This window comes from Phocoena sinus, chromosome 5 (genome assembly GCF_008692025.1).
Source record: "Phocoena sinus isolate mPhoSin1 chromosome 5, mPhoSin1.pri, whole genome shotgun sequence".
NCBI lineage: Eukaryota > Metazoa > Chordata > Mammalia > Artiodactyla > Phocoenidae > Phocoena > Phocoena sinus.
In genome coordinates, this window is record NC_045767.1 from 19,262,795 (window position 1) to 19,290,246 (window position 27,452).

At 37.5% G+C, this 27,452-nt stretch overlaps 1 protein-coding gene across 2 annotated transcripts in view; it reads right to left on the bottom strand.

The window, feature by feature from the left end:
• Positions 1–9,499: 9,499 nt before the first annotated feature.
• ADAD1 (adenosine deaminase domain containing 1) overlaps positions 9,500–27,452 on the bottom strand; it is a 55,871-nt gene continuing 37,918 nt past the window's right edge. For both annotated transcript variants that reach the window (XM_032633108.1, XM_032633107.1), the window contains exons 10-11: positions 26,596–26,728; positions 9,500–9,613 (exon numbers count right to left, since the gene is read on the bottom strand). In XM_032633108.1, coding sequence (XP_032488999.1) covers positions 9,500–9,613; positions 26,596–26,728 — 247 coding nt within the window. The remainder of the gene's footprint in view (positions 9,614–26,595; positions 26,729–27,452) is intronic.

The following is a 27,452-nucleotide window of genomic DNA, read 5'->3' on the forward strand; positions in this document are numbered from 1 at the left end:
GAAAGTCCTTGGCTTTTAAAAGTAGAAGTCATCTTAGTAAGTGCAGTTATACAGAAAGTGTAGTCATAAAAATTCTAGCAGTAAATGATCAAATAAGATAATTCATCTACAACAACATATAGCTAAGGGACTCAGAGATGCCCCCAGTTTCTGAAGTAGTAAATTTAGTTGTCTCTAGATATGTCTACACCTATCTGCATATTTCATTCTTGGGAAAAAAATATAAAAACTTAGTAAGTTTTCAATAAGTAAATATTTATTAACTGATTACTTAAAGTCACTGCCCAGGAGGCTATAGGAAAAAAATGAACAAATTTACAATTTAGTAACAGTGATAAGAAGTAAAAATAAATGTGTTAAGAGAGGGATGGATATATGGGAGCTCAGAAATAGGAAGGATATTTAAAACTAGGAAGTTTCAGAGCAAATTTAATGGAAAAGTTACATTGGAGCTGTCCTTAAAGTAGGAAGAATTTGGATAAAGATGGAGAAGAGAGGCTCCAATTCAAGACAGCAATGTAGGAAGTTCCTGAACTCACCTCCTCCCATGGACACACCTAACCTACAGCTATATATGGAATAATTTCCTCTGGAAACAAAACTAAAAACCAGCAAAACCAGTTTGCCCCTTCACATTGGGCAAATGAGAGGGATATCACATCAAAGTGGATAGGAAAGGCTAAGACACAATCTCACCATAAATTCCATCTACTGTGAGGTGACCCACAACCGGGAGGGAACTCAAAACCTGGAGCTTCTCACTAAGCAGCAGAGGGCTCATAATACCGCACATTGGACACTCCAACTTTTAAGGTCAGCACCTGAAACAGTCCTCCAAACACCTGGCTTTGAAGACCAATGAGGCTTGCACCCATGACACTTGGAGAGCTGTGGCAAACTGAGGGCTTGTATACAGACTCACCTGCCCCAGGGCCCAATGTGGAAGCAGTCCTTTGAAAAGTGCCCAGACTTTATGTAAAGGAGATTCATTTCCTAATTTTAAAGCACTGGTCTGAGGGGCAGGGGCCTGTTGGTATACTCTCCAGGAACAGAGGCTGGTGGGCACCATCTTCCTGCTTTCATTCTGCTTTGCTAAAGCCAGAGGGCACCATCTTCCCACTCACACTCTCCCTCTGTCGTGCTTCAGAACACCAGTATCTCCTGGAGGGGAGATTCTACACACACCTGCTGCCCTGGCTTTTTTTTTTTTTTTTAACCTCTTTATTGGAGTATAATTGCTTTACAATGGTGTGTTAGTTTCTGCTTTATAACACAGTTAGTCAGCTATACATATACATATATCCCCATATCTCCTCCCTCTTGCGTCTCCCTCCTACCCTCCCTATCCCACCCCTCTAGGTGGTCACAAAACAGAGTTGATCTCCCTGTGCTATGCAGCTGCTTCCCACTAGCTATCTATTTTACATTGGGTAGTGTATTTAGTCCATGCCACTTTCTCACTTTGTTCACCCTGTTTTTTTATATCTGGTGACCCAGTTTTTGTGGCTGCCACCCAGGGGATACCCCTTGATCACCTGTCTCTAGAGACCAGAGGCCTGTATTTCTGTGTCTTACAGGACTGTAACAATCAGAGAGAGTTCTTGGAATTCTATCACTCCCAGGGCACTGCACATGTAGCTGACTGAAACACCCCCCCCAGTCTTTCTGAGAAAGAGGTCTATTTCCTTGACCATGAGCTTTAGTCTGAGGGTCAGGCTTCTGGTTTGACACACTTATAGGGACCTACAGAGGTGCTCTCAGAGAACGCCAGTGGATGCAATCTTCGTGCTCTCCCTCTACCTCACTTCAGCTCACTGGTATCTTATAGAAAGAAGCTTATAGCCTTCTCTGACGTTCTGGTTTTGTAACTGCTGCCCTGGACTGCCTGGCTCTGGTGGCCAGGGGGGCTTGCATTCTTGGGTACCACAGGACTGTAACACTGGAGAGACAGTTCTTGGCAGCCTCCCCCTCAGGGCACTACACAGATAGCAAACTGAAATACACACCCAGACTTTCTGTGAAAGAGGGACTTGCTAATCATGGACCTTTGGCCTTAGGGGCAGGCTTCAAGTTTGGCACACATCTAGAGGATACAAAGGTGCTCTCAGGGAACACAGGCCGGGAAAAATCATCTTTGCACTCTCCCTCTGCCTTGCCACCGTTCAACGGTACCTCCCAGAAAGCAGCTTATACACTTGTCTGACGCCCTGATTTTTGTGAATGCTGCCCAGGGGATACCTCCAGATTGCCGGCTCAGGGGGACCAGTGGGGCTTATCCTTGTAGTCCCATAGGACTATATATATTTGCATACTTTAACAGCTGCTGCCTGAGGGTCTGCCTTCCAATCAACCTAGATCCTAGATGCTGAATTCTTCTCCTTTGGGACACTAACTGATCTTGGCACACGCTCAACTACTGGGAGCTATTAAAAATAAAAAATGCTACTTGGACGATCAAGATCAAAACTCTTAACAAACGTAACATATTAATGTATGTAGAAAAATTTAAACTACAACTCTCAAAATAATTCACTTAAAGATTTTAAATGGTAATACCAATCTTCTAGGAGTAGTATACCTTTTTAACCTCTACCATCATGTAACAATAAAAACTATAGCTTCTAAAAAAATAATCCAGATTTAAAATATCACAAAGAAAGGGAATTCAGGCTCAGCACTTTTTAACAACAGAAACATGTATGTTATTTCCAGGAACAAATAATGTTTTGGTAGTCAGGATGCTCCTTTGATACTACTAAAACTATTACACTAAACAAAAATACTTTTGCCATCTATTATAACACAAGAAGTGACAGAGTAGAAAGTTGTATTTTAACTCAACTTAATTTATAGTATGGTACCAGGATCAAAAGATTTCTAAAGAGGAAATTCGCATGCTTCCTGTTTACTTAACAATATTCTTTCTCCTTTCTCACATCAAAGAAAAGTTATCTTTATCTTGGAACCATCAATTTCAGCTCATTCTCAAAGAAAATAAACTTGCATTTGAAAGTCACAGTGATCCTTCATTAACTGTTATTATGAAGCTCGACAACACTCATATCCACTCCGCAACCAACAATATTTTTAAAGTATCTGTACCTATTTCATGTACATATTATCCTTAAATTATTTTTCACAAGTTTCATCTAAGCCTTCCTTAAAATAATGCTCAGTCATGTCACCACCTCATGTGCAAAATGAAATATTATCTAAAAATACCTCTTAACTAAAAAATTGTAAGTTCCTATAACAGATATAATTAAATGGCTATTCTACCTCAATAGGCCATGACTTAATACATGATCAACACCACCACATTTTTTATTAAAAAGTTTAGAATACTACTTTCTAACCTTTTTCATACATGGCACAGATAAGAAACTGGCATTACTGGACATGGGGGCAAATAACGGCTGCCTAAGGACACAGTTGACTGTCCAGGCTTCAGCTGTCTCTGGGCCTGGGCTCAACTGCTTTCAAAAGTACACCCAAATCACAACTATTTACACAACAATCATCAGTGAAAAAGACTGGAACCTACCAGAAAAGATCTTCTACAACTTAAGATGTAAAGAAGAAACCACAACAAGATGGGCAGGAGGGGCACATTCACGATATAGTCAGGTCACATGCCTGGGTGGGCAACCACTGTGGCAGAGGTTCTCCCACATGAGTGAGAGGTCCAAGCCCCACGTCAAACACCCCAACCCAGGAGTCCTGCACCAGGAAGATGAGCCCCCAAAGTATTTGGCTTTGAAAGGCAGTGGGACTTAATTTCGGGAGTCCCAGAGGACGGAGGGAAATAGAGATCTCACTTAAAGAGCACACACAAAATCTCACACACTCCAGGACCCAGGACAAAAGCAGTAAATTGATAGGAGCCTGGGTAAGACCTACCTGCTGCTCTTGGAGAGTATCCTGAAGATGCAGGAGGAAAGTATGGCTCACCCTGGGGACACAGATGCTAGCAGCAGCCATGCTTGGGAGCTCCTTCTACCAAGTGACACTGGTGCTGGCAGGTGCCACTGTGGAATCATCCCTCTAGCTTATTAGCCCCAGGACCCAGCCCTGCCCTGGCTCAACAGCTGGTAGGTGCCAGTGCTGGAATGCTCTAGGCCAAGCAGCTAAGTGGGCAGGGACACACCCTACCCATCACCATATAGGCTGCCTTAAGACCCACTGAGCCAACAGCTGCCTCTGGTCACAGCCCTGCACAGCAGAGGGCCCAGGAACCAGCTCCATCTACCAGTGGGCAAGCACCAGCCCCAGAATCCCCCGGGCCCTGGCCATGGCCCCAGGAAGTCTGCTCTAGCCTCTGGATTAGTCTCACCTACCATGGGGTAAACACCAGATGCAAGAAAACCACAATCCTACAGCCTGTGGACCCAGCCTGCCATCAGCAGGCCAGACCCTGTCATGGGACCAGCTGGGCAACAGCCTTACCCACTAGTAGGCCAGCACAAGCTTCAGGACACCCCAGATCCCTTACCAAACTGTGTCAGGAACCAGTCTCCCCCACCAGCCATCTGACACCAGCACTGGGACCCCTAGGCCCTGCAAGCAGACTCCAGGTCCTGGCTCTGCCTGCCAGTGGTCTGGCTCTAACCCGAGGACCTGGTTTCACCCACTAGTGGGCAGGCAACAGCCTCAGAGTCTTCTGGACCCTGCCCACCAGTAAGGCAGCACTAGTCCTGAGGTTCCCTGCGGCTCTGCAGTCAGCCACCTCCTTGTGACCCAGCCCTACCAACCACCAGCCAGCAGCCTGTGCACAAGGCAAGACCTGGCAACCAACTGGACTGGGGACCAACAAAGCCTAAAAGACTGCCCACATAGTCAGGCCCTTTACAACGGAAGGAGCCTGTAGCCCTCATAAAGGGAACCCCTAGAGATATAGTTCGGATGATGAGAGGGGAGTGTGTTGCTGGGATGCATAGGATGCCTCATACAAAGGGAACTTCTCCAAAGTCAGGAAACATAACTAATCTACCAGATACATAAAAATACAAATAGCAACTTAGGCAAACTGAGGTGACAGAGGACCATGTCCCAGATGAAGGAACAAGGTAAAACCCCAGAAGAAGAACTAAGTGAAGGGGAGTTAGGTAACACCCGAAAAAGAGTTGAGGGTAGGGATCATAAAGATGATCAAACAACTTGGGAGAAGAATGGATGCATAGAGCGAGAAGTTTGAAGTTTTTAAAAAAGAGTTAGAAAATATAAAGAACCACCAAAAAGAGAAGAAAAATACAATAAATGAAATGAAAAATACATCAGAAGACTAAATGATACAGAGGAATGGATCAGTGAGCTAGAAGACAGAGTAGTTAAAAATCATTGATACTGAATAGAAAAAAGAAAAAAGGCTGAAAATAAGGACAGCTTAAGAGACCTCTGGGACATCATCAAGCATACTAATATTTGCATTATAGGGGGTCCCAAAAGAAGAAGAGAGTGAATGAAGCTGAGAATATACTTAAAGACATAATAGCTAAAAACTTCCCTAATCTGGGAAAGGAAACAGACATCCAAGTCCATAAAGCACAGAGAATCCCACACAGGATTAACCCAAAGAGAAAGACACCAAGACACACTGTAATTAAAATTGCAAAAATTAAAGATAAAGAGAGAATATTAAAAGCAGCAAGGGAAACCAACAAATAACATGTAAGGGAACTCCGATAAGGCTATCAGTTGACTTTTTAGCGGAAACTCTGAAAGCTAGAAGGGAGTGGCACAATATATTTAAAGTGATAAAAGGAAAGAACCTACAACCAAGAATACTCTACCTGGCAAGGCTCTCACTCAGATATGATGGGCAGATCAAAAGTTTTACAGGGCTTCCCTGGTGGCACAGTGGTTGAGAGTCTGCCTGCCGATGCAGGGGACACGGGTTCGTGCCCCGGTCCGGAAAGATCCCACATGCCGTGGAGCGGCTGCGCCCGTGAGCCATGGCCGCTGAGCCTGCGCGTCCGGAGCCTGTGCTCCGCAACGGAAGAGGCCACAACAGTGAGAGGCCCGCATACCGCAAAAAAAAAAAAAAAAAAAATTTTACAGATAAGAAAAAGGTAAAAGAATTCAGTACCACCAAACCAGCTTTACAAAAATTGTTAAAGGAACTTCTTTAAGAAAAGGTCACAACTGGAAACAGGAACATTAAGAAATGAAAACGTTCATCAGTTAAGGCAAACATACAGTAAACGTAAGAAATGATCCACACACAAAGCTAGCAGACAGGTTAAAAGTAGTACTAAAATCATCTATATCCACAATAAGCAGTTAATGGATACACAAAACAATTAGATGTAAAATATGATATAAAACGCAGTAATCATGATGGGAGGTGAGAACAAATGCAAAGTTATTAATATGCATTTGAAATTAAGAGACCAGCAACATATGTTATAAAGCAGAAACTAACACACCATTGTAAAGCAATTATACTCCAATAAAGATGTTAAAAAGAGACCAGCAACTTAAACCCATCATGTATATATATAGATTGCTATATAAAAACTGCATGATAATCACAAACCAAAAATCTGTAATAGATACACATGCAAGAAAAGAAAAAGGAATTCAAATGTAACACTAAAGATAGTCATCAAATCACGAGAGAGCAAAAGAAATAACAGCAATAACCAATAACAGCAGCAAAATGAGACTGTGGGAAACTCTGCAAACAAAGAACCCAGTTTTTTCAAGAACTAAATTAAAAGAAAAAAATGAGAGGGCATCTATAGATTAAGAGATACTATGAAACAAGATTGTTTTAATAATCATGCCATGATTTATAATACATGTGTGATGGGTACTACTCTCTCTACTTCTGTATGTCTGAAAATTTCCATAAAAAGTAAACAAAGAAAATGTGAAATGCTGTTTTACTGTAGGTCACTTCCCTACACAAAATCTTTCAAGGACTCCCTTCTGCCTACCAAACAGAGAACATCTGCTAGACTCATTTCTCAAATCTTCCATCCAGTGTTCTATATTGGCCTCAAACACTGTAACATTTCCCCTCTAATCTTTGCTTCAATTTCCAAGTGGAATGCATTCTCTCTCTCATTTCAACCTTCTAAATTTTATCCATCTTTCAGTGCTTGCTTCAGGTAACATAACAGAACCTTGGAGCTAAAAGAGGACTTTAAACTAGTTTCATGGGTTTTTGAACAACTTTAGAAGTAGAGGTTTAGAAGTCTAAATTTAGAAGTTTGCTTTTCCCAACAGAACTTTAAAAATAAATGGAACTTTGAATAAAATGTTTTTCCTGTATTGAAAAATAGCTTACCCCTAAACCTTCTACATAAAAGTATTTCATAATTATCTACCTTTCTTATAAAAATCTTTGAGAAGTATCTGCCACTAATAACGTATTTATCATGCTTACAAATATTGTGCTCAGCATGCTTATAAATTAAACATTACATATGATTTATATTAAAAAGTTTGCTTTTCTTAAAGCAAAATATTTTGTACAACCCCAATACATTATATATAGAAGAGATAATAAGCATTTCTACTTTTGATGAAGGGCAGCCTGAAGTCCTTTCTATTAAGCTTCCAACCCTGAACAAAGAATAACAACCACAAGTACCAATTTCATCCTTGCAAAGATAAAAAATTGAGCTAAAAGAAATTAAATAATTTACAATTGTCAAGAGTCATAACAGCCAATGTTGGGTTTCACATCTATATCCTGCCCCTTCTGCTAAATGACTGCCTTCTACTAAATGCCATCTCCTTTACCCTTTATATAGCTTATCCCTCTCTAGAATATAATCTTTCTCTAAATCACAACACCATATGTAAGTTAAGTAGACATAATACATACACAGAGACACTCAGTGACCACTTGTTGAATAAATAAGTGGCACTTACTAGATTCTGTCTATAAAACAGCTGGGTATATTTGTTTTATCTTATCCTTAAAATTAAAATTTTCTTGAGGAAATAAATTGTCTAACATATGACCTTTCACTAGTTAGGTAAAACTTTCAGAAGCAAATATTAACAACTTGGTGCTTTTCCTTATTTTGTGTCAGTCAAAAGCAGAATACCCACAAATGTGAAGAGCCAAGAGAAGATGAAAGGTGTTGTATTTTTAGAGGCAATTTACTATCAAAGAGAGGTAAAGTAATAGAAATAAAGGCTGGAAATTAGCTGTAGATGGAATCAACCCAGATAAGAGACTAAAATGATTTTAGAAGGAAATACCAATATAGAGAAATTAGCACTAGATATCATCTAACTGATGGAAATGGAACTTATTAATAAGAGTATATTTATGTTGATCTACATGAAACTGTCCATATTTGACCATTTTTGACCTACTTCCCCCCATAAAAATGGCAATTTCACAGGGTTCAACCTACTGATAAGTATAAAATCTAGTTTACTGAAAGACATGTAAGTATGTCTTTCCAGAATGACTTCAGTGTTCATCAACTAAACTCTACCATACTTTTTTAGAATAGACAAAAAACAAATCCAAAAACCAAAAACACAAAAACCCTACATTAATCTTATCAGAGATTATAATAGTTCATATGGGTTGGAGTTGGAGTGAGACTAATTTAATGAAGATCCAAGCTAAGAGGAACAATGTCTGAGAGCCAATGCTTAATTCATCTGTGATTTAAACTAAGGAAGAGATTGAAGAGGCTAAAGTATGGAACAAACTCCCAACTTCAATAAAGATATACATCCTAACCCAAGAGTAACTAAACTTTCTCTTTCATCTAACTGTATAAACAAATACAAATATAAAGCTAAATAATCTTTTATTGATCTATTATTAGAAGTCCCTACTAATCTAAATTATAAAGAATAACATTTGGATGAATCTTACAGAATACCTGAAAATAGGCAATCTTAAAGCATTTACAATAATCCTCTATTAATCAGAATAACTAATGTATCAAATTATTCCCTAACATGGTTAACGTTTTTCTGCATTTACATGTTCAGTTTGCATTCAAGAGCTTCTCTGACATGAGAAATGATGTTTTAGTTACTGTTTCTTACTATGGTTATTGGCAAATATTAGACATTCAAATGTCTGTTGATTTAATCAACAAATAAGAATTATTATTTATATTCTTGAATTCCAATTTTTAATTAAGAAAAAACGAGTGAGATATCAGGACACAATGCTGAATATCTTTGCTGAACAAATAACTTAAAGCAAAAACTTAAAAGAAAATGAATATTCTTTTAAATTACAAAAGGGTAATGGCTTTATAATATCTATAAAAATAAATACAAAATAGCTATATAATGAAGCAGGTAATTATTTTTTCAAAAACTAAAAAACATTTAAAACCCTAATGTTTCAACATAAATTGACACGAATATTTACAAAATTTCAGCAATCTCTGAACACTGCTGTTGCATGACTCTGATTTTAAAAGCTGAAAACCACCAACATTTAAAAAAAAATTTTAGTAGTCAAAACACATGAAAAAAAAAACGATTTTTAACATGACAATGGATTAATTCACATACTAAATTGCTCTATACAGGGAGATTTCACAATCCAGGAGCCATAGCCATGCTGCTGTAAGTAGGATTTCAACAAAGTTTTAGCTTCTTGATAGGATCCAGACATATGCTACAGAAAGAAAAAAATATTGAATTATAGAATATAGGCAGAATTAGGCTTATGAAAAGTAAGTAGCCCTAATCTTCTTTCTTTAGTTTGACATTTTAAAAATTAAGAAAAATCTTTTTATTTCCCATTTTCCTCAGTATTGTTTTTGAAACTAAAAATTTTCCTTCCCAACACCCCTAAAAGACAGTTTTTCTTAATTTTTAATTAGAAGAGCAATCATACTCATTACAGAAAACTTGAAAATAGAGAAAACAGAATAAAAATCACCTGTGCTGGATCACATGGTAAGTATATGTTTGTCTGCATAACAAACTGCCAAACTGTCTTCCAAAGTGCTTTATACCGTTTTAACATTCCAGTCAGCAGTGCAACAGGTTTCTAGTTTCTCCGCAAAAACACCCGGTGTAGTCAGTCTTTTGGATTTTAGTAGGTGTGCAGTGGTATCTCATTGTGGTTTGATTTTGCATCTCCCTAATGAGTAATCAGGCTGAGTATCTTTTATATGTGTATTAGCCATTTGTATATATTATTTGCCACTTTGAAAAACTGGGTTGTTTGCCCACTTAATAATGAGTTATAAGAGTTCTTTATCTATTCTAGATCTAAGACCTTTGTCAAGTGTATGATTTGCAAGTATTTTCTTCCATTCTGTGGCTTGTAGCTTCATTTTCTTAATCCAAGTTTTAAATTCTGGAGTCCATCAATTTTTTCTTTTATGGATTGTGCTTTTGGTGTCATATCTAAGAAAAATTTGCCTAACCTAGGAAGACAAATGTTTCCTCACATTTTCTTTGGAAGTTTTTATAGTTTTTACCTCTTTTAGTTCTATGATCCATTTTGAAGTTTTTGTATGACTGATATAAGTCTAAGTTAATTTTTTGGCTTGCCCACAGATACCCAACTGTTCCAGCACCATTTGTTGAAAAGATTTTTCTTTCTCCCATTAAATTACTTTGTACCTCTGTACAAAATCAATTGATTGTAAGTGTGTGGGTGTATTTCTGGTCTCTTATTCTGTTCCACTGATCTATATGTCTATCATTACATCAATACATTGTCTTGATTACTGTGGCTTTATGGTAAGTTGTTGAAACTAGGTAGGGTACTCTACCAATTTTGTTCTTTTTAAAAATTGTTTTGGTTCTTCTATGTCCTTTGGATTTTACGTAACAATTTTAGAAACAGCTTGTCAATTTCTACACAAAAGCTTACTGGGATTTTGATAGAACTTGCACTGAATCCATAGATTATTTAGGAGAGAAGTGACATTCTAAAAACACTGAGTTTTCCAATCTATTAATTGGTACATCTCTCCACTTACTTAGGTCTTTTTAAATTTCTCTCAGCAATGTTTCATCATTTTTGGTGTACAGGTCTTACCTTCTTTTATTAAATTTATTCCTAAGTTTATTTTTATGCTCCTGTGGATGAAATTTTTTTCTCAAGTGTAATTCTGGGGTGTTCAGTCCTAGTATATAAATATACAATTTATTTTTCTATATTGTTCTTACACCGTGTGCTAAATTCACATATAATATAGTTGTTTTGGGTAGCTTCCAGAAGATATTTTACATACAATATCATTTAGAAATAAGGACAGTTTTTCTACTTCCTTTCCAGTCTGGATGCCTTTTATTCCTTTTTCTTGCCTTGCTGCTCTACCTAGGACCTACAGATCATGCTGACTAGAAGTGGTGAGAGCAATCTTTGGGGGAAGGGGAAACAGTATTCAGCTTTTCAGCATTGTCAGGTAAACTGTAGTTTTTCAGTGATGCCCTTTATCTGGTTGAGGAAGTTCACTTCTAGTTTGTTCAGTGTTTTTATTGTGAATAGGTGTTGGATTTTGTCAAATGCATTATGTACATCTACTGAGATAAGTATATGGGTTTTGAACTTGAATATATTCACATAATACATCAAATGATTTTCTGATGTTAAATCACCCTTGCATCCTGGAATAAACCTCCTTGGTCATGGTGTATAATCCTTTTTATATGTTGCTGGATTTGGTTTGTAAATATCTTATGAATAATTTCTGCATTTATGTTCCTAAGAGATACTGATTTGTAGTTTTCACTTCCTGTGATGTTTCTGACCACTTTTGGTATCAGGGTTATTATACTGGCCTCATAAAATGAGTTGGGAAGCATTCTCTCCTCCTTTATTAAACAGTTTTTGTAGGATTTATGTTAATTTTTGCTGTTATGTTTGGTAGAATTCACCAGCGAACCCATAACTGCACTTGTGCTTTTAAGAATTTTAACTAATAATTCAATTTTTTTTTACTTTAGTTCAATTCAGATGTTCTGTTTAGTAAGGTTTTGTAATTTGTCTTTCTAGGAATGCATCCATTTCATTTAACTTGTCTAATTTGTTGACAAAAGGTTGTTTATAGTATTTCCTTATAATTATTTTAGCTCTTTGGGGTCTTCAGTGATGACTCTTCTTTCATCAAGATTTTGATCACTTGCGTTGTCTCTTATTTCTCAGTTATTTCTTAGTTCTTTAGTCTAGCTAAAGTATTATGAATTTTTTTGCTGATTTTTTTCAATGAACCAGCTTTTGATTTCATTGATTTTTCTATTGATTTTCCTGTCTTTTATCTCATTAATTTCCAACCCATCCTATATTATTCTCTCTTTTTTTAAAATTTGCTCTTCTAACTTCTTGAGGTGGAAGGTTAAATAACTGATTTTATGGTTCTCTTCCTTTCTAATATAAGCATTTAAAGCTATGCATTTCTAAGCACTTCTTTGATTATATTCTCTAAATTTTAATATGCTGTCTTTTCATTTTCATTCAGTTTGAGATATTTCTTAATTTCCTTTGTATTTCTTCTTTGACTTGTGGAATAGAAGTTGTTTAATTTCCAAATGTATAATTATTTCTAGATTTCATTCTGTTGTTTTCTAATTTAATTCCATAGTAGTTAGAACATACTTTGTATGATTTTAATCCTTTAAACTTATTGAGACTTGCTTTATGGCCTATATGGCCTATAGTGGAGAATGCCTCATGTGTATTTGAAAAGAATGTATATTCTGCTGTTGTGCATAGTGTTTAGTCTGGTTGGTTTGTAGTGCTATTCAAGCCTTCTATATTCTTACTGATTTTCTGTCTAGTTGAACTATCAATTACTGAGGGAGGAACATTAAAACCTCCAACTATAATTGTAGAATTCTCCATTTCACCTTTAAATGCTGTCATTTTTTGCTTATGTATTTTGGGGATCTGCTGTTATACCCATATACTTATATAATTGTTGTTATGTTCCTAATGTATTAACCGTTTACCACTATAACACGTTACCCTTTGTCTCCAGTAATATTGCTCATCTTGATGTGTACTTGTTTATTTTAATGTAAACACTCCAGCTCTCTTACTGCTATTGTTTGCCTGGTATGTCTTTTTTTTCATCCTTTTACTTTCAATCTATTTGTGTCTTTGAATTTAATGTGTCTCTTACAGATAGTATACAGTTGGATCTTGCTTTTTAGCCCAATCTGAAAAATCTCTGTCTTTTTTCTGGAGCATTTAGAATATTCAAATTTAATGTAATTATTGATATAGTGGATTTATGTCTGCCATTTCACTTTATTTTCCAAGTCCTGTGTCCTTTATTTCTCTGCTTCTTTATTGCCTTCTAGTCCTTTTAAAAATGCACTTTTAGTACACCATTTTAATTCCTCTGTTGATGTTTTAGCTGTAGTTTTCCAGCTATTCTCTTCATGGCTACTTTAGTAATTACAATATGCCTCTTTCTCTTACCATAGTCTGCTTCAGATTCATACTGACTTAATCCTGCTAATATATAGCAACTTTGTTCCAATATTGATCCATTTCTTTCTCTGTCCTTTATTATTGCCATTTATACTCCACTCACATACATTATAAAATTCAATAATACAGTGCTAAAATAATTTTAAACAACTTTGGTTTTTTAAAGAAAATAAGAAAAAAAAATATACACATCTTTAATTTTTTTTTTTTTTTTTAAACATCTTTATTGGGGTATAATTGCTTTACAATGGTGTGTTAGTTTCTGCTTTATAACAAAGTGAATCAGCTATACATATACATATGTTCCCATATGTCTTCCCTCTTGCGTCTCCCTCCCTCCCACTCTCCCCATCCCACACTTCCAGGCTGTCACAAAGCACCGAGCTAATATCCCTGTGCCTTGCGGCTGCTTCCCCCCAGCTATCTACCTTACTACGTTTGTTAGTGTGTATATGTCCATGACTCTCTCTCGCCCTGTCAAAACTCACCCTTCCCCCTCCCCATATCCTCAAGTCCGTTCTCCGGTAGGTCTGCGTCTTTATTCCTATCTTACCCCTAGGTTCTTCATGACATTTTTTTCCCTTAAATTCCATATATATGTGTTAGCATACGGTATTTGTCTTTTTCTTTCTGACTTACTTCACTCTGTATGACAGACTCTAGGTCTATCCATCTCATTACAAATAGCTCAATTTCATTTCTTTTTAAGGCTGAGTAATATTCCATTGTGTATATGTGCCACATCTTCTTTATCCATTCATCCGATGATGGGCGCTTAGGTTGTTTCCATGTCCTGGCTATTGTAAATAGAGCTGCAATGAACATTTTGGTACATGACTCTTTTTGAATTTTGGTTTTCTCAGGGTATATGCCAAGTAGTGGGATTGCTGGGTCATATGGTAATTCTATTTGTAGTTTTTTAAGGAACCTCCATACTGTTCTCCACAGTGGCTGAACCAATTCACATTCCCACCAGCAGTGCAAGAGTGTCCCCTTTTCTCCACACCCTCTCCAGCATTTATTGTTTCTAGATTTTTTGATGATGGCCATTCTGACTGGTGTGAGATGATATCTCATTGTAGTTTTGATTTGCATTTCTCTAATGATTAATGATGTTGAGCATTCTTTCATGTGTTTGTTGGCATTCTGTATATCTTCTTTGGAGAAATGTCTATTTAGGTCTTCTGCCCATTTTTGGATGGGGTTGTTTGTTTTTTTGTATTGAGCTGCATGAGCTGCTTGTAAATTTTGGAGATTAATCCTTTGTCAGTTGCTTCATTTGCAAATGTTTTCTCCCATTCTGAGGGTTGTCTTTTGGTCTTGGTTATGGTTTCCTTTGCTGTGCAAAAGCTTTGAAGTTTCATTAGGTCCCATTTGTTTATTTTTGTTTTTATTTCCATTACTCTAGGAGGTGGGTCAGAAAGGATCTTGCTGTGATTTATGTCATAGAGTGTTCTTCCTATGTTTTCTTCTAAGAGTTTGATAGTTTCTGGCCTTACATTTAGGTCTTTAATCCATTTTGAGCTTATTTTTGTGTATGGTGTTAGGGAGTGATCTAATCTCATACTTTTACATGTACCTGTCCAGTTTTCCCAGCACCATTTATTGAAGAGGCTGTCCTTTCTCCACTGTACATTCCTGCCTCCTTTATCAAAGATAAGGTGTCCATATGTGCGTGGGTTTATCTCTGGGCTTTCTATCCTGTTCCACTGATCTATCTTTCTGTTTTTGTGCCAGTACCATACTGTCTTGATTACTGTTGCTTTGTAATATAGTCTAAAGTCAGGGAGCCTTATTCCTCCAGCTCCTTTTTTCGTTCTCAAGATTGCTTTGGCTATTCGGGGTCTTTTGTGTTTCCATACAAATTGCGAAATTTTTTGTTCTAGTTCTGTGAAAAATGCCAGTGGTAGTTTGATAGGGATTGCATTGAATCTGTAGATTGCTTTGGGTAGTAGAGTCATTTTCACAATGTTGATTCTTCCCATCCAAGAACATGGTATATCTCTCCATCTATTTGTATCATCTTTAATTTCTTTCATCAGTGTCTTATAATTTTCTGCATACAGGTCTTTCGTATCCTTAGGTAGGTTTATTCCTAGATATTTTATTCTTTTTGTTGCAATGGTAAATGGGAGTGTTTTCTTGATTTCACTTTCAGATTTTTCATCATTAGTATATAGGAATGCCAGAGATTTCTGTGCATTAATTTTGTATCCTGCTACTTTACCAAATTCATTGATTAGCTCTAGTAGTTTTCTGGTAGCATCTTTAGGATTCTCTATGTATAGTATCATGTCATCTGCAAACAGTGACAGCTTTACTTCTTCTTTTCCGATTTGGATTCCTTTTATTTCCTTTTCTTCTCTGATTGCTGTGGCTAAAACTTCCAAAACTATGTTGAATAAGAGTGGTGAGAGTGGGCAACCTTGTCTTGTTCCTGATCTTAGTGGAAATGCTTTCAGTTTTTCACCATTGAGGATGATGTTTGCTGTGGGCTTGTCATATATGGCTTTTATTATGTTTAGGAAAGTTCCCTCTATGCCTACTTTCTGGAGGGTTTTTATCATAAATGGGTGTTGAATTTTGTCGAAAGCTTTCTCTGCATCTATTGAGATGATCATATGGTTTTTCTCCTTCAATTTGTTAATATGGTTTATCACATTGATAGATTTGCATATATTGAAGAATCCTTGCATTCCTGGAATAAACCCCACTTGATCATGGTGTATGATCCTTTTAATGTGCTTTTGGATTCTGTTTGCTAGTATTTTGTTGAGGATTTTTGCATCTATGTTCATCAGTGATATTGGCCTGTAGTTTTCTTTCTTTGTGACATCCTTGTCTGGTTTTGGTATCAAGGTGATGGTGGCTTCGTAGAAGGAATTTGGGAGTGTTCCTCCCTCTGCTATATTTTGGAAGAGTTTGAGAAGGATAGGTGTTAGCTCTTCTCTAAACGTTTGATAGAATTCACCTGTGAAGCCATCTGGTCCTGGGCTTTTGTTTGTTGGAAGGTTTTTAATCACAGTTTCAATTTCAGTGCTTGTGATTGGTCTGTTCATATTTTCTATTTCTTCCTGATTCAGTCTTGGCAGGTTGTGCATTTCTAAGAATTTGTCCATTTCTTCCAGATTGTCCATTTTATTGGCATAGAGTTGCTTGTAGTAATCTCTCATGATTTTTTTTATTTCTGCAGTGTCAGTTGTTACTTCTCCTTTTTCATTTCTAATTCTATTGATTTGAGTCTTCTCCCTTTTTTTCTTGATGAGTCTGGCTAGTGGTTTATCTATTTTGTTTATCTTCTCAAAGAACCAGCTTTTAGTTTTATTGATCTTTGCTATTGTTTCCTTCATTTCTTTTTCATTTATTTCTGATCTGATTTTTATGATTTCTTTCCTTCTGCTAGCTTTGGGGTTTTTTTGTTCTTCTTTCTCTAATTGCTTGAGGTGCAAGGTTAGGCTGTTTATTCGAGATGTTTCCTGCTTCTTAAGGTGGGCTTGTATTGCTATAAACTTCCCCCTTAGAACTGCTTTTGCTGCATCCCATAGGTTTTGGGTCGTTGTGTCTCCATTGTCATTTGTTTCTAGGTATTTTTTTATTTCCTCTTTGATTTCTTCAGTGATCACTTCATTATTAAGTAGTGTATTGTTTAGCCTCCATGTGTTTGTATTTTTTACAGATCTTTTCCTGTATTTGATATCTAGTCTCATGGCGTTGTGGTCGGAAAAGATACTTGATACAATTTCAGTTTTCTTAAATTTACCAAGGCTTGATTTGTGACCCAAGATATGATCTATCCTGGAGAATGTTCCATGAGCACTTGAGAAAAATGTGTATTCTGTTGTTTTTGGATGGAGTGTCCTATAAATATCAATTAAGTCCATCTTGTTTAATGTATCATTTAAAGCTTGTGTTTCCTTATTTATTTTCATTTTGGATGATCTGTCCATGGGTGAAAGTGGGGTGTTAAAGTCCCCTACTATGAATGTGTTACTGTTGATCTCCCCTTTTATGGTTGTTAGTATTTGCCTTATGTATTGAGGTGCTCCTATGTTGGGTGCATAAATATTTACAATTGTTATATCTTCTTCTTGGATCGATCCCTTGATCATTATGTAGTGTCCTTCTTTGTCCCTTTTAATAGTCCTTATTTTAAAGTCTATTTTGTCTGATATGAGAATTGCTACTCCAGCTTTCTTTTGGTTTCCATTTGCATGGAATATCTTTTTCCATCCCCTTACTTTCAGTCTGTATGTGTCTCTAGTTCTGAAGTGGGTCTCTTGTAGACAGCATATATAAGGGTCTTGTTTTTGTATCCATTCAGCCAATCTGTGTCTTTTGGTGGGAGCATTTAGTCCATTTACATTTAAGGTAATTATCGATATGTATGTTCCTATTTCCATTTTATATATTGTTTTGGGTTCGCTACTATAGGTCATTTCCTTCTCTTGTGTTTCGTGTCTAGAGAAGTTCCTTTAGCATTTGTTGTAAAGCTGGTTTGGTGGTGCTGAACTCTCTCAGCTTTTGCTTGTCTGTAAAGGTTTTAATTTCTCCATCAAATGTGAATGAGATCCTTGCTGGGTAGAGTAGTCTTGGTTGCAGGCTATTCTCCTTCATCACTTTCAGTATGTCCTGCCACTCCCTTCTGGCTTGTAGGGTTTCTGCTGAGAGATCAGCTGTTAACCTTATGGGGATTCCCTTGTGTGTTATTTGTTGTTTTTCCCTTGCTGCTTTTAATATGCTTTCTTTGTATTTAATTTTTGACAGTTTGATTAATATGTGTCTTGGCGTGTTTCTCCTTGTATTTATCCTGTATGGGACCCTCTGTGCTTCCTGGACTTGATTAACTATTTCCTTTCCCATATTAGGGAAGTTTTCAACTATAATCTCTTCAAATATTTTCTCAGTCCCTTTCTTTCTTTCTTCTTCTTCTGGAACCCCTATAATTCGAATGTTGGTGCGTTTCATGTTGTCCCAGAGGTCTCTGAGACTGTCCTCAGTTCTTTTCATTCTTTTTTCTTTATTCTGCTCTGCAGTAGTTATTTCCACTACTTTATCTTCCAGGTCACTTATCCGTTCTTCTGCCTCAGTTATTCTGCTATTGATCCTATCTAGAGTGATTTTAATTTCATTTATTGCATTGTTCATCGTTGCTTGTTTCATCTTTAGTTCTTGTAGGTCCTTGTTAACTGTTTCTTGCATTTTGTCCATTCTACTTCCAAGATTTCGGATCATCCTTACTATCATTATTCTGAATTCTTTTTCAGGTAGACTGCCTATTTTCTCTTCATTTGTTAGGTCTGGTGGGTTTTTATCTTGCTCCTTCATCTGCTGTGTGTTTTTCTGTCTTCTCATTTTGCTTATCTTACTGTGTTTGGGGTCTCCTTTTTGCAGGCTGCACTTTCGTAGTTCCCGTTGTTTTTGATGTCTGTCTCCAGTGGCTAAGGTTGTTTCAGTGGGTTGTGTAGGCTTCCTGGTGGAGGGGACTAGTGCCTGTGTTGTGCTGGATGAGGCTGGATCTTGTCTCTCTAGTGGGCAGGTTCACGTCTGGTGGTGTGTTTTGGGGTGTCTGTGGCCTTATTATGATTTTAGGCAGCCTCTCTGCTAATGGGTGGGGTTGTGTTCCTGTTTTGCTAGTTGTTTGGCATAGGTTGTCCAGCACTGTGGCTTGCTGGTCGTTGAGTGAAGCTGGGTGCTGGTGTTAAGATGGAGGTCTCTGGGATATTTCCACCGTTTAATATTATGTGGAGCTGGGAGGTCTCTTGTTGACCAGTGTCCTGAAGTTGGCTCTCCTACCTCAGAGGCAGAGCCCTGACTCCTGGCTGGAGCACCAAGAGCCTTTCATCCACACAGCTCAGAATAAAAGGGAGAAAAAGTAGGGAGAATTAGTAGAAGTATGAGTAAAGAAAGAAGGAAAGGAGGAAAGGAAGGAAGGAAGAAAGAAGCAAAGAAGGAAAGAAAGGAGGGAGGGAGGGAGGGAGGAAGGAAGGAAGGAGGGAAAGAAGGAAAAAAGACAGAAAGAAAGATGATACAGTAAAAATAAAATAAAGTATAATATAGTTATTGAATTAAAAAATATTTAGGAAAAAAAAAGGGACGGATAGAACCTTAGGACAAATGTTGGAAGCAAAGCTATACAGAGAAAATCTTACACAGAAGCATACACATACACCTTCACAAAAAGAGGTAAAGGGGGAAAAATCATAAATCCTGCTCCGTGAGACCACCTCCTCAATTTGGGGTGATTCGTTGTCTAAAGGAGGGAAGGAAGGAAGGAAAGAAAGAAAGAACGAAGGTAAAGTATAATAAAGTTATTACAATTAAACTTAATTATTAAGAAAAAGAATTTTTAAAAAAAAGTCATGGACGGATAGAGCCCTAGGACAAATGGTGGAAGCAAGAGTATACAGACAGAATCTCACACAGAAGCATACACGTACACATTCACAAAAAGAGGAAAAGGGAAAAAAATCATAGATCTCGCTCCTAAATTCCACCTCTTCAATTTGGGATCATTCCTTGTCTATTCAGGTATTCCACAGATGCAGGGTATATCAAGTTGATTGTGGAGCTTTAATCCGCTGCTTCTGTAGCTGCTGGGAGAGATTTCCCTTTCTCTTCTTTGTTCTCACAGCTCACAGGAGCTCAGCTTTGGATTTGGCCCTGCCTCTGCGTGTAGGTCGCTGGAGGGCGTCTGTTTTTTCGCTCAGACAGGACGGGGTTAAAGGAGCCTGTGATTCGGTGCCTCCAGCTCACTCAGGCCGGGGGTTGGGGGATGGGGGAAGGAGGGGCACTGCGTGCGGGGCGGGCCTGCGGCGGCAGAGGCAGCGTGACGTTGCGGCAGAGGCCGGCGTGATGTTGCACCAGCCTGAGACCCGCCGTGCGTTGTCCCGGGGAAGTTGTCCCTGGATCCCGGGAACCTGGCAGTGGCGGGCTGCACAGGCTCCGCGGAAGAGGGGTGTGGAGAGTGACCTGTGCTCGCACACAGGCCCCTTGGTGGCGGCAGCAGCAGCCTTAGCGTCTCCCGCCCGGCTCTGGGGTCCGCGGTTTTAGCCGCGGCTCGCGCCCGTCTCTGGGGTTTGCGCTTTCAGCCGCGGCTCGCGCCCGTCTCGGGGGCTCGCGCCCTCAGCCGCGGCTCGCGCCCGTCTCTGGGGTTCGCGCTTTTAGCCGCGGCTCGCGCCCGTCTCTGGAGTTCCTTTAAGCAGCGCTCTTAAACCCCTCTCCTCGCGCACCAGGAAACAAAGAGGGAAGAAAAAGTCTCTTGCCTCTTCGGCCGGTGCAGGCTTTTCCCCGAACTCCCTCCCAGCTAGTCGTGGTGCACTAACCCCTTCAGGCTATGTTCAAGCCGCCAACCCCAGTCCTCTCCCTGAGCTCCGTCCAAAACCAAAACCCGAGCCTCAGCTCGCAGCCCCGCCCGCCCCGGCGGGTGAGCAGACAAGCCTCTCGGGTTGGTGAGTGCTGGTCGGCACCGATCGTCTGTGCGGGAATCTCCCCGCTTTGCCCTCCGCACCCGTCGCTGTGCACTACTCCGCGGTCCCGAAACTCCCCCCTCTGCCTCCCGCAGTCTCCGCCCGCGGAGGGGCTTCCTAGTGTGTGGAAACTTTTCCTCCTTCACAGCTCCCTCCCACTGGTGCAGGTGCCGTCCTTATTCTTTTGTCTCTGTTTTTTCTTTTGCCCTACCCAGTTACGTGGGGAGTTTCTTGCCTTTTGGGAGGTCTGAGGTCTTCTGCCAGCCTTCAGTAGGAGTTCTGTAGGAGTTGTTCCACGTGTGGATGTATTTCTGGTGTATCCGTGGGGAGGAAGGCGATCTCCGCGTCTTACTCTTCCGCCATCTTCAAGGTCCCCCCCACATCTTTTATATCTACCCACATAATTACTGTTTATAGTATTCTTTATTCCTTCCTGTAGACTTGTTATCATCTGGTATAATTTCTTCTAAGCCTCAAGGACTTCCTTTGGAATTCCTTCTAGAGAAGTTCTGCTAACAACAAATTTTCTTAATTTTTGTCTACCTGGCAATGTTTTTATTTTGCTTTTGTTTTTAAAGGAATCCTGACCCATTAGCAGTCACTTCTCATTCTCTCCTCCCCACAGCCCCTGGAAATCAGTAATCTACTTTCTGTTTCTATGAATTTGCCTATTATAGACATTTCATATAAATGGAATCATACATGCAGCCTTTTGTGGCTGGCTTTTTTCACTTAACATTTTCAAGGTTGACCCACACTGTAGAATGTATCAGTACTTCAGAGTTCCTTTTATGGATGAATGGTAGTCTGTAGTATGGACATGCCACATTTTGTTTATCCATTCATCAGTGGATGAACATTTGGATTGTTTCTACCTTTTCTGTATTATGAATAATGTTACAGACATTTATGTTTAAGTTTTGGTGTGGATAAGTGTTTTCAATTCTTTTATGCATATACCCAGGAGTGAAATTCCTGGGTTACATGATAACTCATATTTAACTTTTTGAGGAACTGTTAAATTGTTTTCCAAAGTAGATGTACCATTTTATATTCCTATCAGCAATGCATGATAGTTCCAATTTTTTCACATTCTTGACACTTGTTAATGTCACTCTTTATTACAGCTATGTCCTAATGTGTGTAAAGCAGTATATCACTGTGGTCTTCATTTGCATTTTCCTAATGACTATGTTGAACATCATATGCTTATTGGCCATTTTAAAATTTTCTTTGTAGAAATGTCTGTTCAAATCCTTTGCTCATTCAAAAAATTTGGTCATCTGTCTTTTTATTATTGAGTTGCAAAAGTTTTTTGTGTATTCTGGATACACGTCCCTTATTAAATATATGATTTGCAAATTTCCTAATGATAATTTTTGAAATGCAAAAGTTGTACTTTTAATGAAGTTTAAAATACTATTTTTTTTCTCTTTTGGATTGTGTTTTTGTTATCAGATCTAAAAAGCCTTTTTTCTTACTTAGGAATACAAATATTTTCTCCTATGTTTTTCTCTGAGTTTTATAGTTTTAGCTCTTACGTAGGTCTATCCATTTTGAGCTCATTTTTGTATATGGTATGAGGTAGAAGTCCAAGTTCATTCTCTTCCATGGGGATATTCAGTTGTCCTAGGACTACTTACCGAAAAGACTATTTTTTCCCACTGAATGATCTTGGCACTCTTGTTAAAAATCACTTAACCATAATTGCCAGGGTTTATTTCTGGAATGTCAATTATATTCCATTGATCTATATGTTTATACTAATACCAGTATTATACTATCTTGATTATTATGGCTTTGTAGTATGCTTTGAAATCAAGAAGTGTGAATCCTCCAACTTTGTTCTTTTTCAAGATTGCTTTGGCTCTTCTGGGTTTGCTTCCATTACTGCTAATGAGAAATCAGCCTTAAATGTATTGGTCTATGGTTGATAACTATTTTCTCTCTTGCTGCTTTCAAGATTTTCTCTTTGTCTCGGTCTTAAGCAGTTTGACTATGATGTATCTAGGTATGAATCTTTATTTTTTTCTTTCTTGGGGTTTCTTGAGCTTCTTGGATCTGTTAATATTCTTCCTCAAATATGGGGTTATTTTTAGTAATTTCTTCAAGTGTTTTTCCTGATCCCTTTTCTCTCTCCTTTTCTTCTAGGACTCCTAGCATTGGGTTGGCCAAAAGGTTCATTTGGTTTTTTCCGTAAGATGGCTCTAGTATCACTTAGTTGTCTTCAACTTCATTCAAAACAATTTTGTTAGATTGTATGTGACAGCTGTCATATCATCGTGCATTTAAAAAAAGACTTTTCAAAATTGGTGAATTTTTGTGTAGCCATTTTAATACTGAAGATGGAAGAAAAAAGCAACATTTTCAGCATATTATGCTTTATTATTTCAAGAAAGGTAAAACGCAGCCGAAATGCACAAAAAGATTTGTGCAGTGTACGGAGAAGGTCCTGTGACTGATCAAACGTGTCAAAAGTGGTTTTTGAAGTGCCGTGCTGGAGATTTCTCGCTGGAGGGTGCTCCACGGTCAGGTAGTCCAGTTTAAGTTGACAGCGATCAAATCAAGACATTCACTGAGAACAATCAAAGTTGTACCATGTGGGAGATAGCCAACATACTCAAAATATCCACATCAAGTGCTGAAAATCATCTGCACCAGCTTGGTTATGTTAATCACTTTGATATTTGGGCTCCACATAAGTTAAGCCAAAAAAAACCTTCTTGACTGTATTTCCACATGCGATTCTCTATTTAAATGTAATGAAAATATTCCGTTTTTAAAACAAATTGTGATGGGCAATGAAAAGTAGATACTGTATAATAATGTGGAACGGAAGAGATCATGGGGCAACTGAAATGAACCACCACCCAACCACACCAAACGCTGGTCTTCATCCAAAGAAGTTGATGTTGTGTATATGCTGGGATTGGAAGGGAGTCCTCCATTATGAGCTCCTTTCAGAAAACCAAATGATTAATTTCAACAAGTACTGCTCCCAATTAGACCAACTGAAAGCGGCACTAGATGAAAAGCATCCAGAATTAGGCAACAGAAAATGCATAATCTTCCATCAGGATAACGCAAGACAGCATGTTTCTTTGATGACCAGGCAAAAGCTGTTACACCTTGGCTGGGAAGTTCTGATTCATCTGCTATATTTACCAGACATTGTACCTTTGGATTTTCATTTATTTCGCTCTTTACAAAATTCTCTTAATGGAAAAAATTTCAATTCCCTGGAAGACTGTAAAAGGTACACAGAGCAGTTCTTTACTCAAAAAGAAAAAGTTTTGGGAAGATGGAATTATGAAGTTGCCTGAAAAATGGCAGAAGGTAGTGGAACAAAAGGGTGAATATGTTGTTCAATCAAGTTCTTGGTGAAAGTGAAAAATGTGTCTTTTATTTTTACTTAAAAAACGGAGGCAACCCAACATAAGTTGGTACACTTAATACTGTTCCACAAATCTTTGAAGTTCTGTTCATTTTTCTTTAACCTGTTTCATTCTGTCCTTTAAAATAATTTCTTTTGATCTATCTTCAAAGTCCACTGATATTTTTCCTGCAGTCTCAAATGTACTGTTGAACCCATCTAGAGAATTATATTCATTTCAGTTATTATATATTGTTTCAATCCTAGAATATTCATTTGGGGTTTTTCTTTTTGTAGTTTCTATTTCTCTACCGAGATTACCTATTTACTGAAACATTGTTGTATTTTCCTTTAATTACTTGAACATATTTATAATAGCTGCTTTGAAGCCTTTGCTATATTCAACATTGGGATCCACTCAGAACCAGTTTCTATTGAATGTTATTTTTCCTGAGTATAGGTTTTACTTTCCTGTTTTTTACATATCCCATAATTTTTGGTTGAAACAGACTTTTTAGATAATATATTGTAGCAACTCTGGATTCTGTTTTATTTTTTTTAAGTTTGCTGCAATTGTGAGATCTGTTTTCCCCATGGTGTGTACTGTCTCTTTCTAGTTTTCTTATGTTTTAGCCTGGCTTCCTAGGGGTTACCCTGTAACTGCAAAGCTTAGTGATAAACAAATAGCTTAGTGATAAGGAAAAGATTTCAGCAGACATTATGCTCGAACACCTTGAACCTAAAAGGCTTCTACCTTTTTCTGATCAATTCATTTGGGGAGGGGTGGGTGGTACAGTGTATTTAATGTTGCAGGCAGTTCTATTTCACACTTTCACTCTTTACTAGGTTCTCTTGAGTCTGCATTGCACATGAGTGTAATTTCTCAGTCAGCCAAGGATATATAGAGAATTTCTCTCAACCCTTCCATGGCTCTTTCACTTCCAAGATCTCCCTGTTAAGTTACTAACTGGTATACCACTTGCCCCAAGGACTGCAACCTTGGGCCAGCGAAGTTACTGATTTTCTCCATTATTTTCCTCTACCAGGTTTGGCACATTTAGTTGAAAAAGTCACAAATTTTCACCCTCTGCCACACATCAAGTTCATCCCCTCTAGCAGAAAATCTACTACTTTTGGTGGCATTCTCAATCTGATAAAACTACAGTTCTTGCTGTTCAAACTAGCAGAGAGGAAGGAGAGAGAACAGGAACAGCTTTGGGCAAAGGTGCCACAAATTCCTGCTGTTCTTACCCAAAGTTCTAAAAGTTTTACAAGAGTATACACTTTTCAGTGTGTTTTCTGCCTTTAGTTAACTTCCAGAGTTGTGAGAAGGGGTTTTATCCCCTGATAATTTTGTCCAGCTTTATGTTTTTTACAGAGATGACTTGCAACCTCTTTATGCCCAAACCCGAAATTGTCTAGGTAAGCTTTTATACTGAAAAATGTTTGTATATACAAACAAACCTACAGTTAATATTAATTGCTTTACAGGATGGAATTATACAGTTTGAGTATTAAGATATTGGTGAAATTAAGAGACTTTCACATAATACTATATTACTGAAACTGAAATTAGGTTATTAAAAACAATTTGTATTTAATAATTTGATAACATGGATATAACATATTATGAAACGGCTCAGGTCTTAGTATGTTGAATGAAAAAATCAGATTAACAAGCATATATAATATAAGCTTAATATTTTAAAATATATACATACACAAAAATATAAATACATGATAAGAAACTGAAAGAATATGCTTACATTACAAGATTAGAGTATTATATTTGAGTAGTAGGTGGATTTACAAGTAATATTTTCCTTCTGTACTTAAAAAGAAAATTCCAAATTCTGTACTCAACATGAATTATGTTCGTAATACTAAAAAAAGAATATATATATTTAAAGATAGAAAAAGGCTACCTACATCACTTAAGCCCAAATCACAAACTCAAATTAAAGGTGTTTCACAATTTTAAGATAGGCAAATTAATTTATATGAATATACTAATATATCATTTTAGAATACTTAAATACTATCGTTAACATAGCTAATATCATATACGTAAGAAATTTTATTACCATTTTGTTCCTCTGGGTATGACAGTAGGTTTTGATCGATATTGTCAAAGTAGGTACACACCATACTGAGGTAGCTACTTTCAGGGGCAACACTTATTTACATATCCAATTTCCAGCATGTTCACTTAAAAATTAATTTTATCACTACATGGTAATCTCTTATTTTCAGGAACTATTTACTCAACTTTTGCTATGTATCATCAGCATTATAAAATTACCACATTATTATTGTCTTAAATTTTTATTTCAGTGATTAGCTTCATTCCTTTTAAGACTTACCTTAGCTGCATGATATGTACTAGCTTCAAGTAAATCTTCTTTTTTAGCTTCTTTGGCAAGTAGGTTAAATCGACTTAACATTGCAGCCTTACAAAGCCGACTTGCCATTGACACACCACTTTTAAATGGGGAACTGAAGTAGAAAAGAATGAAACATTCACTAATCATTATTCAGTATTTATGTTGGCACTTGTAGGGATTAAAATCAACACAGAATCTACAAATATTTATCTCAATTATGTACAGTGCATATAGTGACATTTTTTTACATAAAATTATTCTGAATATTTAACTTTCTGAAGCTAATTTCTTTTATGAAATTATAGTTTAAGTTATCAGAGTACTGCAATAAAAATTAAAGCAGAGGATGGATATTTGGAACATTTCTTTTGTTTGAAGCAAAATTAATCTATGGTGATCCAAATTAAAACAGTGGTTCTACCAAGGATTGACTAGAAGAGGGCAAAAAAGTATTTTCTGAAATGAAGAAAATGTCCTGTATTCTGACTGGGGTAATGGTTACACAGGCATGTATATAAATAAATAAATAAATAAATGTATACATATAAAAACTCATGAAATTGTACATTTCACTCTGTAAATTTTGACTCACTAAAAAAGTAAATTATACACACTCACCTCACCACCCTCCATATATATGTGTGTATGTATGCACATATAGATATGTATTTTTCTATGTTTCTAATAGAAGTGGGTCCACAGATCATGAGCTTTCTTGCTATTGTAACTCTTTCCCTTCATTATATCTTCTCATTAGTTGTTCTCCTGATAGATTACAAAAATTGCCAAAATCCTTTATTCCTTCCTGTCTCCATGCTCTTCACAATGTAACTTTT